Source organism: Phacochoerus africanus, chromosome 3 (genome assembly GCF_016906955.1).
Source record: "Phacochoerus africanus isolate WHEZ1 chromosome 3, ROS_Pafr_v1, whole genome shotgun sequence".
Taxonomy (NCBI): domain Eukaryota; kingdom Metazoa; phylum Chordata; class Mammalia; order Artiodactyla; family Suidae; genus Phacochoerus; species Phacochoerus africanus.
In genome coordinates this window covers 75,632,256-75,649,810 of record NC_062546.1, presented here as the reverse complement: position 1 = coordinate 75,649,810, position 17,555 = coordinate 75,632,256, and the positions used below count along the sequence as shown (strand labels likewise).

General features: G+C 34.7%; 1 protein-coding gene across 1 annotated transcript in view; it reads right to left on the bottom strand.

Annotated features, from left to right (window-relative positions):
• Window positions 1-17,555, bottom strand: part of LRP1B (LDL receptor related protein 1B) — a 1,901,444-nt gene that overhangs the window by 264,095 nt on the left and 1,619,794 nt on the right. Inside the window, exons 44-46 of the mRNA XM_047772014.1 lie at window positions 6,058-6,250; window positions 5,288-5,413; window positions 1,549-1,677 (exon numbers count right to left, since the gene is read on the bottom strand). Coding sequence (XP_047627970.1) covers window positions 1,549-1,677; window positions 5,288-5,413; window positions 6,058-6,250 — 448 coding nt within the window. The remainder of the gene's footprint in view (window positions 1-1,548; window positions 1,678-5,287; window positions 5,414-6,057; window positions 6,251-17,555) is intronic.

Sequence of the window (17,555 nt, the reverse complement as noted above, 5' to 3'; positions counted from 1 at the left end):
TAATGCTCTGAACCACCATTCCAGCTAGGTTTGTTTTGTAGTGAAAAACTAAAATATTGAGAAGTAAGTACCCCTGCTCACTAGTCACACACTAGTAGGTTTGGGAACAAAGATTTAACTTGAGGTATGGGTTGAAAACCTGAAATCTATACCTGAGATTGTGAAACTATAGCCCACAGGCCAAATGCAGCCTGTAAGCCTGTTTTTTACATGGCTCTGAAACTAAGAATGATTTTTACATTTTTTAAGGATTATAAAAAAAAAATAGAATATGTGACAGGAGTATGTATGACCTACAAAACCTAAAATACTAGCTGACTCTTTATAGAAAAAGTTTGCTAACCCCTTTGCACACAAACATTACCTGCCTTCTAAGAAGTTAAAAATAATCTGAAATATATTCTCAAGCCAATTCATAATAATGTGAATTTGTAAGCTGATTAGTATTACATATTCATGTGCTTTATATATGTATACTATATACATAACTTCATATATATATACTATATACTACATATCTGTTGATTCAAGGAAATTTGTCATTTGAGGCAAATTTCTTCAGATTTTAGTTACATATCAATTATAAACAAATCATATTTGACTACTGTTTTAACCAAGGGTGTGTTATTTTGCAATGTAAAAGAGTAAGAGAACTGCCAGTGAATTTTCCAAAATCCATCTTCCTCATTTTAACTTTGATGATTTAGGTATAGCTATTACCCAAATAATGAAACTAAGGAGAAAAATAGAAGTCAAATATACCAATTCCAGAGTCCTAAATTTTGCAGAGCATAGAATACCAGTACTATCACAGCACAAAAATAAATCCGATGAATTTAGAAATAATCTGGATTGTTTCTACAATAACTATTAATGATTTCACAGACATAAAATTTTAGGGAAAATATTGTTGCCATGAAGGCAACCAGCAGTTGTTTACTATGGACCAAAAGCCAGTCTTACTTCCAAGGGAGAGGAATAGTTGATTATCACTTGGTGTCCTACACAGAGGCACAGCTGGTGGAACTCCATATTTAATGGGGATCATGGCTAAAGCAATCAGCCTTTGTACCTAAGGACACTACTCCTGGGACAATCCTGGAGGCGAAAATAGAATGAATAAAACTTTCATATCAACACAAAAACACCCTGCTGACTAATGGTGGATCTCTGCTGCAGAGTAAATCTGCACTACCCATCCAATAGCTGAAACTTCTTAATTACATTTTTAGGAATGTAAGCCTAAAATGCACTGTTAATGATGAATATCTAGGCAGCTCAACAGACAGGCTCCTGCTCTATTTAAACTAGTGCTTAATGCATGGAAAACCATAAGGAAATTCTTCAATGAATAAATATCATGTTCATTGGATCAGAGATATGGTGCTCTGAGCAAGAACAAAACCAAATCAATCACCTTACATACATGCTAATGAGAGGCAGTAAGGAAATCATACATGTAAACCAAACGGAGACAGTCACACCAAAAACTACAAAAAGAATTACAAACTTTTGTCTAAAATAAGCAAATCACAATTGAACACATACCACAATAGAGCAGTTTTTCATCTGATTTATCTTTACAATGAGGAAAGCCATCACAGGTGAGCTGGTAGTCAATACACTCTCCATTTCCACACTCAAACTCAGAATAAATGTTACAGGAGGAATTTTTAGCTGAAAGGAAAAAAGTCAATGTTTTATGCAATAACAAACACATTTGATGCCAAAATAATTATCTCTCAGTTTTAATTATAAAAATAAAGTAGAATTATTATCCTACTTCTATATCTCAGGACTTTCATCAGAAATTAAAAGCCTGAGTTTTTATGTGGTTTGCCCAAGGTGTGAGTATAGGCCAACTGCCACAAGTACAAAATAGGTGCTTTTTCATTGCGAAGTTTCATTGCTGGAATGCCAGTATGTGACCCCTATATTAGAAAGGTCTCTCTTGGAGAAAATAGACTTATTTTTATTTTTAAATAGTAGATTTATTAGAAAACTTTTGGAAGGAAATGTTTTCATTGTATCATATGCTATTTGCCTGCTTGTACTCACTCCACTGCTTGTTGAATAATTTTACAGTAGAATTTGGCCATATTAACTATGTTGGAGGTAATTAAAATTCATTACCTCTACTAATGCAGGAAACATAGCTTAATTATATAATTTACTCTCATTTTTAAAGATTTATTTTAGGAATATTCAATTAAATAATCATTAATACTATTTGAAGTTTCCAGGGTTTTATTTATTATTAGAATGTAATTCATTTTAACAGAACATGTATCTTATATATCTACATAATTGCCTATTTATCTACCTATTAATGACTTATAATTGAAATTTTTCAATGATAGTTACTCTCTCCAAAGATAATTTTATTTTTCTTTTCAGGGCCACACCTACGGCATATGGAAGTTCCCCGGGCTAGGGGTCAAATCAGAGCTGCAGATGCTGGCCTACAGCACAGCCACAGCAACACCAGATTCAAGCTGCGTCTGCCACCTATGACGTACCTTGTAGCAACACTGGATCCTTAACCCACTGAGTGAGGCCAGGGCTCAAACCCGCATCCTCAAGGACACTATATCAGGTTCTTAAATGGCTAAGCCGCAGGGGGAACTGTGATAATTTTATTTTTCTTGGTGTGGTCTAAACTTCCCTGGTCAGTAGCTAAGGTAGAAGTTCATCTTAGAGGAAATAACAAATAATTAGGAATCTAAAAATATTGACTTAAAGGAACACATATAAAGAAGAGTGCTGGTACTACTACACACAATCATCTTAGATCAGGAACTGTACAAAATTTATCCACTTACTGAGAGTCTACTAGCATTTCCAACTTATTTTGTCTATTTTAAACACATCCTGTTTAATGTTTCATTTCTAGTGAAAACTAATTGTTAACAGTGGAAAATGACCTATTTTACTTTTATAAGCATTGTGCCTTTGAGGGAAGAACCAAAAATTATTCATTATAAATATGGTTTATTATGCAAAAACAAACATATGAGCACAATTCTTGCTTAGGTATGTCCATTTGATAACAATATTTATTTTCTGCTTCTTTCTAGAAACAAAAAATGTGGTTCAGCTGTTCTCTAATTCTCTTACAAGGTAATTGCTTTTTCTAATTATATTTGCTATTCTTATTTCTGTTATGGGTGTTAGTAAGGTTAGCAATGTGGTATAAAATGGAATTGCCTAATCTTTTTGTCAAGACTTATGACAACAAATGATTTTCTCACCTTTGCTTCAGGTCTGTGTTAGCAAATGTCCTTTCACCCCTGTAATGTTGCCATTAACATTCATAAACTGCTCTGGGTAAACTAATTCAGATGTAGACATAGATATGCTAGAAATATCCCCACTTCCCAAAGATGGACTTAATAAGAAGAAGCCAAGAGTTACTTTTCATCTCTCTGCTGGACCACAAGATTTCAATACGAATGCACCATGGATACCAGATGCTTCTGTAAGGATTTGTCAGCTCCGAGGAATCCAATATTGTTCTACAGCTGCATGTGAATACAACTATGCTTGTTTAAAAGATCGTTTTCTGTCTGATTCATTCCCTTTCACCAATAGTGAGAAGCAGGTGGCTTAGTAGGGACAGATGTATCTAATCTACTTTGCAGCAAGGACAGGCATCCACTGTATACAAATAAGCCTTGCTGTTTTGACTAAAGGCATTGGTTTACTACTGGCCTGTAGTGACCTGTGAAAGAAACATGAGTGATTCTAACGCATGGCTAACATTCCAGGCTTACAGATGGCATCAGATCCAGACCATTACTGCTGAAACCACAAAGGCAAACTGAAAGAGAGAATTTAAGCAATTGCCTGAGCAATTCAGGGAAGTGTTAGGTAATGAAGAAATATAGGAATTTGTGGCCCAAATTATTGAAATTGACTATCTTCATTTAAAGTTCACTGACCATTTGCATCATTCCCTTGTTTGCTTTGGCACATTCTTAAATAAAAGTGTTTTACTTCTTTTGCTAAGAGATGCCATTTTGGGTTGTGATACCAATTTGCAAAGTGAGAAAACATGTATATTCTTACATTAGGTACAGTTTTCAGGGCAAGGAAAATGATGTCAAAGTGTTTATATTAAAATAAAGAACAGGGACGTTCCCATTGTGACTCAGCAGTAATGAACCCAACAGTATCCATCAGGATGCAGGTTTGATTCCTGGCTTCACTCAGTGGGTTAAGGATCCAGCATTTCCATGAGCTGTGATGTAGGTCACTGGCTCAGATCTGGCATTGCTGTGGCTGTGGCTGTGGCCAGCAGCTGTAGCTAGGATTTGACCCCTGGTCTAGGAACTTTCATAGGCCACAGGTGTGGCCCTAAAAAGCAAAATAAAAAAGAGGCAAAAGAGGGGATCCTCCTTATAGATAAAGACCAAAACAAGACTAAAGATGAAGATGAAATACACTTATAGCTTATGATATTTATTTTTATAATGTAGACATTTATTTTTATGGATTTTCTAAGATGAAAGATATGAGGTGAGGATATAGATGAGGACAAAAATGTCAAAAATTGATATAAGAGGGAACTCACCCATTCTAAGCAAGATACTTCTCTCCCATCTTTCTTACTCACAGGTTTAATATTAAAGAGTAATTAACCTTTTTTATGATGCTGGGTACTTTTTCATGGCAATATTGGAACAGTTGAACCCTTAGTTATAGTAAATACAGTTTTGGAAACTTAGCTGTTAATAAGTATATATTATAATGGTACTAATTAAAGATTGTAATGCCTTTGGGAGGTATAAACATCACACAAGGCTGCAATGCTACATTCTTAATTAACAATTTGGAAATGATTACAAAATAGGCTGCATGAGCCATTCTTTCTCATTTATATACTGTGACAAACTGTGAGTGGGTTTACTACAGAGCTAACTAAGCTACTGACTGTAAACTGGCTTATTTCAACTTTAATTAATTTTGCTATGGACTAAATTCTCAAAATCATAACCACAAGTTTTCAGATAGTCATCATGTGCAGGTATTTCTTTAGCTAGCCCAACACCTTCTAGTCCACAACCAGGGAAAGATAACATTTGTCACAGTTTGGGTTCTTATTATCTATCACATGGTGCTAAAGGTAAAATGGTAAACTGAGTTCTTTTCAGAATAGTGATAAGCCAATTGGTCCTCCAATATTGGAGGAGAGCACAGCTTCATAAACATAAGAAAAAAATTTCAATGTCCATGTGTGTCATGTTGAGCATTTATGTCATATCACATTTCAATTCTCTTTACTTACTCACACATCTGTTGTCTTCTAGCAATATTCGATCCCCTCTGCAGGAACAATTCACTCTTCCATTAGGAGTTAGAAGGCAGAGGTCATGACAACCTCCATTCAATATTGCACATGGAGAAAGTTCACCTGAAGTGAAGAGGTTTTATTGGTAATATTTTATGTTGAATTCCTGGTCTATGTTAGATATAGATTAACAGTAAACTATTAGATAGCCTCAATCTCTCAAAGTTATCTCACCAGCAAGGAAGATTTGGGACTTTGAAAATCTAAACTTTTCAAAAGATAAGGACATTAAGAAATATGCAACAAAGCTCTAAATTTTCAAAGCATTTGTCAAGTATGCTGTGGCATTCAATGAACTAGTACCTCTGGAAACCAGAAACATATTGCATACTGCAATTTTGTAGCTATGCCAGTGATTAAAGAATTTTTAAGGCCAGATATAAAGCTTATTTATCAACAAGTATTATTTTCTTGGAAATGAATTGATTTGAATGTTCAAAATATCAGTGAGCAAGCATGAAAAAGAATTTCAGAAACAAATCATTAAAGATGAATTGTTCCTCTGGTGATAAATTAAGATCTACAAATTTTCCATAAATCTTCACATAATTTCAATATACTGAACAGTCAAAGCCTAAAGGCCAGCTCTAGGAACAGTAAGAAAACAAACTGCTACTAAGTATTACTTAGTAGGTAAGTAAGAAACAGATTCATGTTTTGAGAAATTATATAATTAAGAAATAAATTTGCTTTCTATTGTGACTTACAGCTATTGGTGTCATTGGCAACAGCTATGATTCCCATTGGCTGATGTGGAATATCAGAACGAAGAATTTTTGTATCTCCTCCTGTGTACTTGCTGGAACGCAGGATAGCTCTTCTTCCCCAGTCTGACCAGAAGATATAATTGTCATACACAGCCAGACTGAGAAAAGTCCCTGGCCCAGTTTTGACAATCACCTGCAATAAAGTAAAATATATTTTTAAGGAAGGTATCCACATCTGTTTTTGCTTCAAAAAATTAAGAGATTGAGATCCATTTATTTTGGGAGTTCCTATTGTGGCTCAGAATGTTATAAACTCAACTAGTATCCATGAGGACATGAGTTCGACCCCTGGCCTCACTCAGTGAGTTTAGAATCTGGCATGGCCATAAGCTGTGATGTAGGTCACAGATGTGGCTCAGATTTGATGTTGCTGTGGCTGTGGCCAGCAGCTGTAGCTCTGATTGGCCCTCCTAGCCTGGTAATTTCTATATGCCGCAAGTAGAGCCCTAAAAAGCAAAAAAAAAAAAAAAAAAAAATTTTAATCAATTGAAATCTTCAGATAAAAATACATTTCACTAGAGGTAATATAATATCTGTCACAGTTTATTTTAAATGCTTTTCCATCCTTAGCTTTTACAATATATTTACTTAACATTTTGAAGTATATTTCTATTTAATAATCATCCAGTTTATTTAAAAATAAAAATAAACGGTTGTATATTTTTAGTGTTATAAACCAAAATCAAGACAGAAATGAGATTAAACACTCTTATTTAGTAACATTTATTTATCTTAAGAAATCATTAGATATATAGTGAACACCTATCAAGCTCTCAGAATTATATACAGAATATAAGGAACAATTTGATCCAGGTTATTCCTTCAGGAAGCTTACTACATAATGATTTAACTAGATGTACATGTATTGGCAATAACAGTTTAAGAGCAAAGACTAAAAATTTCACTCAGACCAAGATGAAATAAAAGGGACTAGATTTTTCTTCCCAATATAACAACTATAAAATTACACAAACTGTATAAAACAAGGTTTTTCAACACATTGGATATCAGTAAAGAAAGGACAGTGATTCCTAAGTAACAAGAAAAACTGAGTGAGTCCTATAACCTCCACAGTGAATAGCCAGAGAGAGATTCCAGGCATCAACCCAATGCAGAAGAAGCCAAGAGCTGAAGGAATTCTCTGAGTGGATGGAGCTGAGCGTTATGGGAGGGAAATGTGGTTACATCTCACAAGGCAAAGTGTTGGAAAAGAGAGAACACAGGGAGAACTCTGGCTATCTGCACAGGGTCCTCCTGCTGTACTCAGCCATATACTAAGCACACACATCTGTGTGTGAGACAGCTATTCCAAGCTGGTGAAAGAACCAGGCAAAAGAATTAGGGAGAAGAATTTACAAAATTTACATGGGTCCAAGAAGCACACTTGTTAAAGCCAACCAGACTTAAAAACTTTCTAAGTCATGGGACACAGAGAGTACCTGGAAGAGTTTTGCCTTAGCAGTGGGGAACTGCTCCAACCTTACTAGCAAGTCCCAAAACGAACAAACTGTTTCCAGGTAGTTTAACCGTTTCCCAGTGAAATCTCAAAAGAGTTTTAATGGTAATATGAAAATTTTAACCACTAAGCTACCATGGGAAAAAAAAATGAAAAAGAGGAAAAATTTCAAATTAATGACCTCAGCTTCCACCTTAAGGAGAGGAGAAAAGGTAAGTTAACTCCAAAGTAAAGATAGGAAAACAAAATAAAGTTTGGAAGAGAAAGAAAAAAAATAGAAAACAAGAAAAAAATTAGAGGAAAATCAATGAAACTATATGACGGTACTTTGAGATCAATGAAGTGGATAATACATATATGGGTGAAGTGGGGGTTACTCAAGGAACACAGATTTACTTAACATTTTCAAAGCCTATCAGTATAATTTATCCTATTGACAGACACACACACAAAAAGAAAACTCATATGAAGATGTCAATAAACACAGGGAATTTATTGGTTGGATCTAACCATATATTTCTGATAAAAACTCAGACAAGAAATATTAGAAATAAAACTAGAAAATAAATCGACTTCTTGGGGTTAATTTGTTGCCTTGCAGATTAAGGATCCAGCATTGCCATTTCTGTGGCTCACATCACTACTGTGTCACAGATTCAGTCTCTGGCTGGAGAACTTCCACATGCCATGGACATAGCCAATAAACTATTAACTAATTAATTAATTAATAAAACTAGGAATGATGAGACAAAAATTATCATTCTTATTACTTCTACCCAACATTTCCTAGCATTTCTAACCAGTATACTAAGATAAGAAAACAAATATAAAAAGCATTCAGACTGGGGAGAGAAGCTAAGGTATATTTATTAGCAGGTGACAAAATCCTCTACATAAAAATTCCAACAGACTCTATTTAAAAAAAAAAAATCTGCTTGAACTAATAAATTTAGTAAGATTGAGATACATGATTGCCCTAAAAATCAATTATATTTCTATATACTAGCAATAAAAATTTAAAACTTTTTATAATAGTATCAACAGATAAATTACTTAGCAATAAATATGAAAAATGTACAAGAACCTGAAAACTACAAAAATATTACTAACAGAAATTAACAAAAATTAAAGAGATAGGCCTTATTCATGATTTACAAGATTCAATATGTTAAGATATCCTCAAATGATAAATTATATCTATTTCAATAAAACTCCTGCAGACAATATTTTAAAATTGGCATGATTATTCCAAAATTCATGTAGAAATGCAAAAAAATCTAGAGTAGCAAAAAAAATGACAAAAAAAAAGCTGCAGGAGAAGCCCTACCTTCTTTCAAGACATTATAAATTTTCAGTTATCCAGACAATGTGGCATTGGCAAAGGATAGAGAAATACATCAATATCAATAAAATGGAAAAGTTCACAAACAGGCCTGTATGTATATAGATAACCAATTTTCAACATGAGGGCAAAGGCTATTCAAGAAATAGGATAATTTTTCAACAAATGATATTGGAACAACTGAATAGACATATGCAAGAAATGAACTGCCACCCATATACAAAAATTAACAGCAAATAGATTTACTAAATATAAAATGTAAAACTACATAACTTCTAGAGGAAAACATGGGAGAAAATCTTTACAAATTTGTTAGGCAAAGAGTTCTTAGGTGTGACATCAAAAGATTGATAAGTTAAACCATTAAAAATATTGATATGTTGAACTTAAAATATAAAGCTACTCCTCAAATGACACTGGTAGGACAAAGAAAAGGTAAGACACAAACTATGAAAAAATATTTTCAAATCATAGGTCTAGAAAAGGATTTATATTCAGGAATATAAAGAACTCTCAAAACCCAGTAATAAAATGAACAAGTAACCCAACAAAGAATTGACAAATTTTTTTTGAAAAAAAATTTATTAAAGAAGAAATGCACACCTATGTTCATTACAGTTCTATTCACAATATCCAAGAGAGAAACAATCTAAACATCCATTGATTAAGAAGACATGGTTCATATATACAATGTAATACTACTCAGCCATAACAGAAGACAAACTAATGCCATTTATAGCAACATGAATGGAACTAGAGATTCTCATACTAAGTGCAGTAAGCCAGAAGGAAAAGGATAAATACCACATGATATCACTTATTTGTGGAATCTAAAATATGGCACAGGAGTTCCCATTGTGGCACAGTGGAAACAAATCCGACTAGGAACCTTGGGGTTGCGAGTTTCATCCCTGGCCTTGCTCAGTGGGTTGGGGATCTGGTGTTGCTGTGAGCTGTGGTGTAGGTCGAAGATGTGGCTCAGATCCCGCATCGCTGTGGCTGTGGTATAGGTCGGCAGCTGTAGCTCTGATTGGACCCCCAGCCTGGGAACCTCCAAAGCAAAAAAAAAAAAAAAAAAAGCATAAACTATGGCACAGATGATCCTATATGCAAAACAGAAACAGTTCATGGCCAAAGGAGTGCAGACTTGTTCCCGGGGAGATGGGGGGAGGGAGTGAGATGGACTGGCAGTTTGGGGTTTTTGGACACAAACTGTTACATTTGGAATGGATGGGCAATGGGGCCCTACTGTATAGCACAGGGAACTATGTGTGACTGGATCACTTTGCTGGACAACAGAAACTGAAGAAACATTGTAAATCAACTATATTTTTTAAAAAGTATATTGGTTATTCTAGGGCTTTGGCATTTCAATGTACATTTTAACATCGGTTTGTCCATTTCTACAAAATTTCTACTGTGATTTTTGACTAATAATATTTTGAATACATATCTTAATTTGACATAATAAAATAAATATTGCTTGTTTTAAAGAAGATATACATAAGAAAATTAAGCACTTAAGGAAATTATCAACATGTTAGACATTAGGGAAATGCAAATTAAAAATATCACACAACTCTTAGATTGGCTAAATACTGACCACATTAAGTGTTGGTGGGGATGTGGAGGTACTTGTAGGAATATATAATGGCACAACCAATTTGGAAAATGATTTGGCCTTTTCTGTAAAAATTAAGCATATAACTTGCATATGATCTACCCTTCTATTAAGTATTTAGTTACCCAAGTAAATGAAAGCATATATTAGTGTAAGGATTTGTTCACAAATGTTCATTGCAGATTGATTTGCAATAAGCACTAACTAGAAGCCACTAAATGTCCACATACAGGTGAATGCATTAACAAGTTGCATATACCCATATCATAAAGATTCTCTCCTTGACCAAACTCTCGTCAGGCTTCTCTGAACACTTGGCATGTTATCAGGAGCCTAATTTTGGCAAGAAACCTGTTAAACCATTTCACCTAGAAACGCTCACTCTCAGTATCTGATATCTTGATATCTGACCAAATTCCTCATCCCTGACTGTCCTGGTGAAGTCTGACAACTAGGCCTGTCTTCACCAAGAATCTTGTTAGGTCAGTTTGACAAGAATTCCCCCTTTACTTCTGATATTTCCTGTTAGGAATTGTCCATCTACCCATAGCTCATTTGCTCCCTGGCTATACATTTCTACTTTTCCTTATGTTTGGAATTGAGCCCAATCTCTGTCCTCTACTGCAAAAGTCTCTATACCTGTCCTGATAGTCCTGAATAAAGTCTGCTTTACTGTTTTAACAAGAGTCACGGATATTTTTTTTTCCCCTAACACTCAGTCCAATAGGACTGAGGAAAAAAAAAGATGAATTATTAATACATGTAACAATGTGGATGGATTTCAAAATCATTATGCCTAGTGAAAGACTTCAAAGGAGTACAAAGTATATGATACCACTAATTTAAACTTTTACAAAATGTAAACTATTCTGTAGTGATACAAAAACACTGTTTCCTGTGGACAGAAAGAGAAGGGGTAGGGTGAAAAAAGAAGAGGTATAAAGAAAAATGAAGAAATGTACAGAGGTCATATATATGCTCATTATCTTCATGTGATGATGGATTCACAGGTAATATGTGTATGTGTGTGTGTGTTAACTTTTAAAATTTAAATATTTACACTTTAGTGTATGTCAATCATATCTAATTTTTGTAAAATAAAGGCCAAGAATGCACATAAAATATTTTCAGAAGTAATATTAAGTATATGTGACATTGTATTTGGAAGGATAGGATATATCAGAAAATAGATGAATTTCTTGTCTATACGTTTTATTTAGCTTTTGCCTCTACACCTAAATCACAGGAGTGGCCTGACCAAATAGTACCTCTGAACTCTTTAGGAAATTAGTGAATGAACAGGGTGATGGTCTAAATATGAGCACACACTTCTTAGTTGAATGAAATGCTCAGGTTTCCATAAGAATGTAACCGATAATTTACTCAGTAGCAAAGAGATGAGACATCATTTTAGGAATGGAACAGTAAATATATGAAAAAGGGGAGAAAAAAAGAACGCTAAATCTTAAAGAAGCAAAGAAATCTACAATAATTTGCCTTTAAGGCAGCAGAAACTTCAACCAATTTTAAAAGTATTGATGTAGTTTACTTGATTTTGTTTGGTTTCATTTAGAGGAAATCTTTGCCTCTCTATTGGGGACAAATTACATGAAGGGAGGTGTTGTAGCATACTTCGAATAAAGAAATGTGTTTTATTTCGTTTTTTTTTCCCCCTTCCAACATCCTAATTGGGAGGGGGCTTGATAATTAACATCCAATTCAGAACTACAGAATTTACTCAGTTATCTCCATTTTATAAATCACTGTGGTATAATGGAAAGCCCTCAGAAGACCTACATTCAAATGGTAGCATGGTCATTTTTAAGCATAGTGGATTTGAGGAAGAGGTTTCTTTTTTTTAATTTTGGTTCGCTTATTCCTAAAATAGGGTGTATTAAAATCTGTTTCAACAACTTTACAGGGCTGTTATAAGTATATATTCAGAAATGCTTTGAACATCCTTCTTCTATCACTATTTGTATATATATATAGTATGTTATATATACATATATATACTTGTATTTGTTTAATTTTGCTGTCAGATATTAACTTTTGTAATTTTTGCCACCAGATCTATTATAAAATAATCATTTTTATATAAAAATCAAATTTAAAACCTCAATAGGAATAGCTTTTTAGAAATAAATATAATAATTTGATTCTTTGGCCTTAGAGTATCAAATATGCCAAGCAGAGACCTAGCTAGGTTACTTTTCCTTATAATCAGAAAAATAAATAAATAAAAAGCAACTTTCACAGGAATGATGACTGCATGGGACTGGTCATGAAGAAAAAAATTTTTGGAAAATTAAATGCAACTTAACATGTGTATAATGATTTAACCCACCCTTCCTTGTGCTACATACTGCCTTCCTAAGAATTTATAAGTTCTAGGATTAAGTCATTTGCTGACTACTAAATGGATATAGTTTGGAGAAAACATAATCTAGGGAATGTGGTAATTTTAAAAAAAGTCCCCTCTCTCCCCCTCCATCCTATACCACACTCTAAATTACTATGAGGTTAAGTAACAATGCCATCTTCTAGATTTCCCAAATCATCCTTCATTCATTCCGAATTAACTCTTCAATACCAGTTACATTTTTATAATTATACCAGTTATAATTACCCTATTATAAAAACAATTCATTTTCATTCTGAGAATATAAGTAATTTATGTTCTATAGAGCAATATTTCTCAAGTTTTAAAGTGCATGCAATTCACCTGAGATTTTGTTAAAATTCAGATTAGGATTCACTAGGTCAGGAGTACCACCTCAGATTCTTCATTTCTAACAAACTTCCATGTATTTCTGATGCTGCTATTGGGAGCTCACTTTAAAAAGCAAGAATTATAAAATACAAAAAAGTACAAAATGAAAATAAATAATCTTACCACACAGATATAATCACTTATCACTTTGGATTAAGAATATATATTTACTTTTATCTTTATAAATTGACAGGTACGTGAGTAGTCCAAAGTTTCTCGAGTTATAAGTAAAATCAATTTTAAAATTTTAACTTAAATAAAGAAATGATTCCCAAACTTCAATCTCATTAAAGAGAGAAAATATGTCTTTCTTAATCTGTAATATATTGGAACACCCTATTCTACAAAATTACAAGAGAATTCTTCTATATGTTCTCCTGTGCTTAGAACAATCTTACTAATCAAAGTGAAGGGATGTTGCTATATAATAATGGTTTTCCAAGTCCATGATTTTCTTTCTGTGGAAAGGTTCAACTGTGCCATATATTACATTCCAGATATAAGTGATATCATGGTATTTGTATTTCTCTTTCTGACTTGCTTCACTCAGGATGAGAGTCTCTAGTTCCATCCACATTGCTGCAAATGGCAATACTTTATTGTTTTTATGGCTGAGTAGTATTCCATTATGTATACATAGCACATCTTTCTGATCCAATCATCTGTCAGTGAACATTTGGGTTGTTTCCCTGTCTTGGCTATTGTGAATAGTACGGCAATGAACATGTGGGTGCGTGTGTATTTTTTAAGTAGAATTTTGTCCAGATATATGCCCAAGAGTGGGATTGCTGGGTCATATGGTAGTTCTATGTATAGTTTTCTACAATAACCTCTATACTGTTCTCCATAGTGGTTGTACCAGCTTACATTCCCACCAACAGTGCAGGAGGGTTCCCTTTTCTCCATACTCCCTCCACCACTTGTTATTTGTGGACTTACTAATGATGGCCATTCTGACTGGTGTGAGGTGGTATCTCATGGTAGTTTTGATTTGCATTTCTCTAACAATCAGTGATGTTGAGCATTGTTTCAAGTGCTTGTTGGCCATCTATATATCTTCCTTGGAGAAATGTCTATTCAGGTCTTTTGCCCATTTTTCCATTGGGTAGTTGGTTTTTTTGCTGTTGAGTTGTATTTGTTGCTTGTATATTTTAGAGATTAGGCCCTTGTCAGTTGCATCATTTGAAACTATTTTCTCCTATTCTGTAAGTTGTCTTTTTGTTTTCTTTTTGGTTTCCTTTGCTGTGGAAAAGCTTTTCAGTTTGCTTAGGCCCCATTGGTTTATTTTTGCTCTTATTTCTATTGCTTTGGGAGACTGACCTGAGAAAACATTTGTAAGGTTGATGTCAGAGAATGTTTTGCCTATGTTCTCTTCCAGGAGTTTCCACAGAAAATAAAATCATGGACTTGAAGAATAGACTTGTGTTTGACAAGGGGGAAGGGGAGGGAGTGGGAGGGACTTGGAGCTTGGGGTAAATAGATGCAGAATGTTGCCTTTGGGATAGATTAGCAATGGGATCCTGCTGTGTAGCACTGGGAACTCTGCCTAGTCAATTATGATGGAACATGTAATGTGAGAAAAAAGAATGTATACATGTATATGTAACTGGGTCACTATGCTGTACAGTAGAAAATATATATAAAGAAATAAAAAATAATAAAACTTCAAAAAAATAAAATAAATTAAAAAAAAATTGGTTTTCAACTTACCTCTATCCCTCCAAAAACACACATGCAGACACACACACACACACACACACTGAAGCATGTGGAAAACTAATGCTAAAATGCTTTTTATCCAATTGGAAATCTGAGAAGACCAGTAATACTTAGGAAGCGTAAAAGTTTAATTTAATATTCCTCATTTGTATTTCTTTGGAAATAATGTGTTATTACCTAGTCAATATTTCATGAGTATAAAAGATCACCTGTAACATTGTTATGGACTGAATGTTTGTGGAATCCTGAAATTCATATGTTGGAACCTTTTTTTTTTTTTTTTGTCTTTTTAGGGCTGCACCCACAGCATATGGAATTTCCTAGGCTATGGGTCTAATTGGAGCTGCAGCTGCTGGCCTATACCACAGCTGCCAAGCCACATGTGTGACCTCCAACAGCTCACTGCAACACCAGATCCTTAACCCACTGAGTGAGGCCAGGGATTGAACCCACATCCTCATGGATACTTGGTTGGGTTCCTTACTGCTGAGCCACAGTGGGAACTCCCATATGTTGAAATATTAATACACAATCTGATACTTGTAGGTAGAACCTTTGGGAGGTAATTAAGTTTAAATGAGATTATGAGGGTGAGGCCCCTGTGATTTGATTACTGTCCTTATCAGAACAGTAAAAGATCTCCCTTCTCCTTCATATTAAGATAGACAGCAAGAAAGTAGCCACCTGCAAGCCAGGAAGAGAGCTGTCACTTGAGCCAAACATGCTGGTATGCTGATCTCGGATTTTCCAACCTCTAGAACAGTTAGAAATAAATGTCTAGGGAGTTCCCGTCATGGCGCAGTGGTTAACGAATCCGACTAGGAACCATGAGGTTGCGGGTTCCGTCCCTGCCCTTGCTCAGTGGGTTAAGGATCCGGTGTTGCCGTGAGCTGTGGTGTAGGTCGCAGACGCGGCTCGGATCCTGCGTTGCTGTGGCTCTGGCGTAGGCCGGTGGCTACAGCTCCGATTCAACCCCTAGCCTGGGAACCTCCATATGCCGCGGGAAGCGGCCCAAGAAATAGCAACAACAATAACAACAACAACAACAAAAGAAATAAATGTCTATTGTTTAAACCACCCAATCTGTGGTATTTTGTTATAGCAGGCAAAGCTGATTAAGACAGTTTTACTTGCTCCTTTTTGAAGAGCCAGGCCTTAAGATGTATGTATATCCATTTTAAATTTCAATACATAGTTTTTAAATCAACATAACGAAGAAAAGATTGCTTGTTAAGACAATGATGACTGGAGTTCCCTTTGTGGCTCAGTGCTAACAAATCCACTAGTATCCATGAGGATGCAGCTTTGATCCCTGTCCTCTCTCAGTGGGTTAAAGATCTGGCATTGCCGTGAGTGAGCTGTGGTGTAGGTCACAGATGCAGCTCAGATCCCACATTGCTGTGGCTGTGGCATAGGCGAGCAGCTGCAGCTCTGATTTGAATCCTAGCTTGGAAGCTTCTGCATGCTGCAGGTGTGGCCCTAAAAAATTTTTTTTTTAAATTTGAAAAACTGGGAAGAGTTTTCTGAGAAATGCAATGGTTAAATAGGCAATAGAAGGAAAGAGAAGAAAGTTTTGGGCAGAGGGAAAATATGGTGCCAAAGCCAAAAAGAAGAGGGAGACATGAAATGCTGGGAAAAGAACAAAAGGTGAGTGTGATAATCACTCAGACACCTGGGGAGAAGACCCCATGATGAGCGTGGTGAGCAAGGCCAGAAGGGCAATCACATAGGACCTTCCTTCCTATAGGCCATGGTTGTGAGTCTGAGTTCTGTTCTGAAAGTAACAGAATTACTAAGATTTTTTTAAGCACACTAATGTCATTATTGGTTTGTAGTTTAAAGGTTATTTTGCCTCTGGTGTAGAGACTAGATTAGATAAGAACAAAAAGAGTTTCAGGGAGACCAATTAAGAATCAACTGGATATGTCCAGACTAAAGATAATATTTTTGGTATTTTGAGCAATAAAAATGAAAAATACAAATATTAGAGCAGTGTTTACAAATTAAGGACTCTCTATGTCATTTTTTAACCAGAACCGACATTTTTGTCACTCATTCATTCCTTCATCGTTTTACCATTTTTTTTAGTAAACGGTAAGATCTAACACTTCATGAATGACTACAATGTACAGGGTGTGTAGGTATTATATGTATCATATCTAATAGCACACTAATCTACACTCTTTCAATCTACATTCTACTGAGGGGATTGAAGTTTAACAAGCTTATGTAATCAGCCCAAATTCACAGATTTCCTCAGTGATTTAAAGCTATTTCAGACCCAAAGCAACTAAGATTCAAACTAAATTTTATATATAAAATCTGCCTCAGTTAAAGAGACTGGAGAAACTCTCATAATAGAAGATCTATTATGTCATTATTAAATCTATGCTTTTTCAGTAATTTCTCTAGTAGTAATTTTTTGATCCCCTTTCTATTCAGTATCATATTTTTATGAACAAAACAGACAGTAACATTGCTGAATCAGAAAAGATGAAGAATAAACAGTATTAGTTAAGTATAAAAA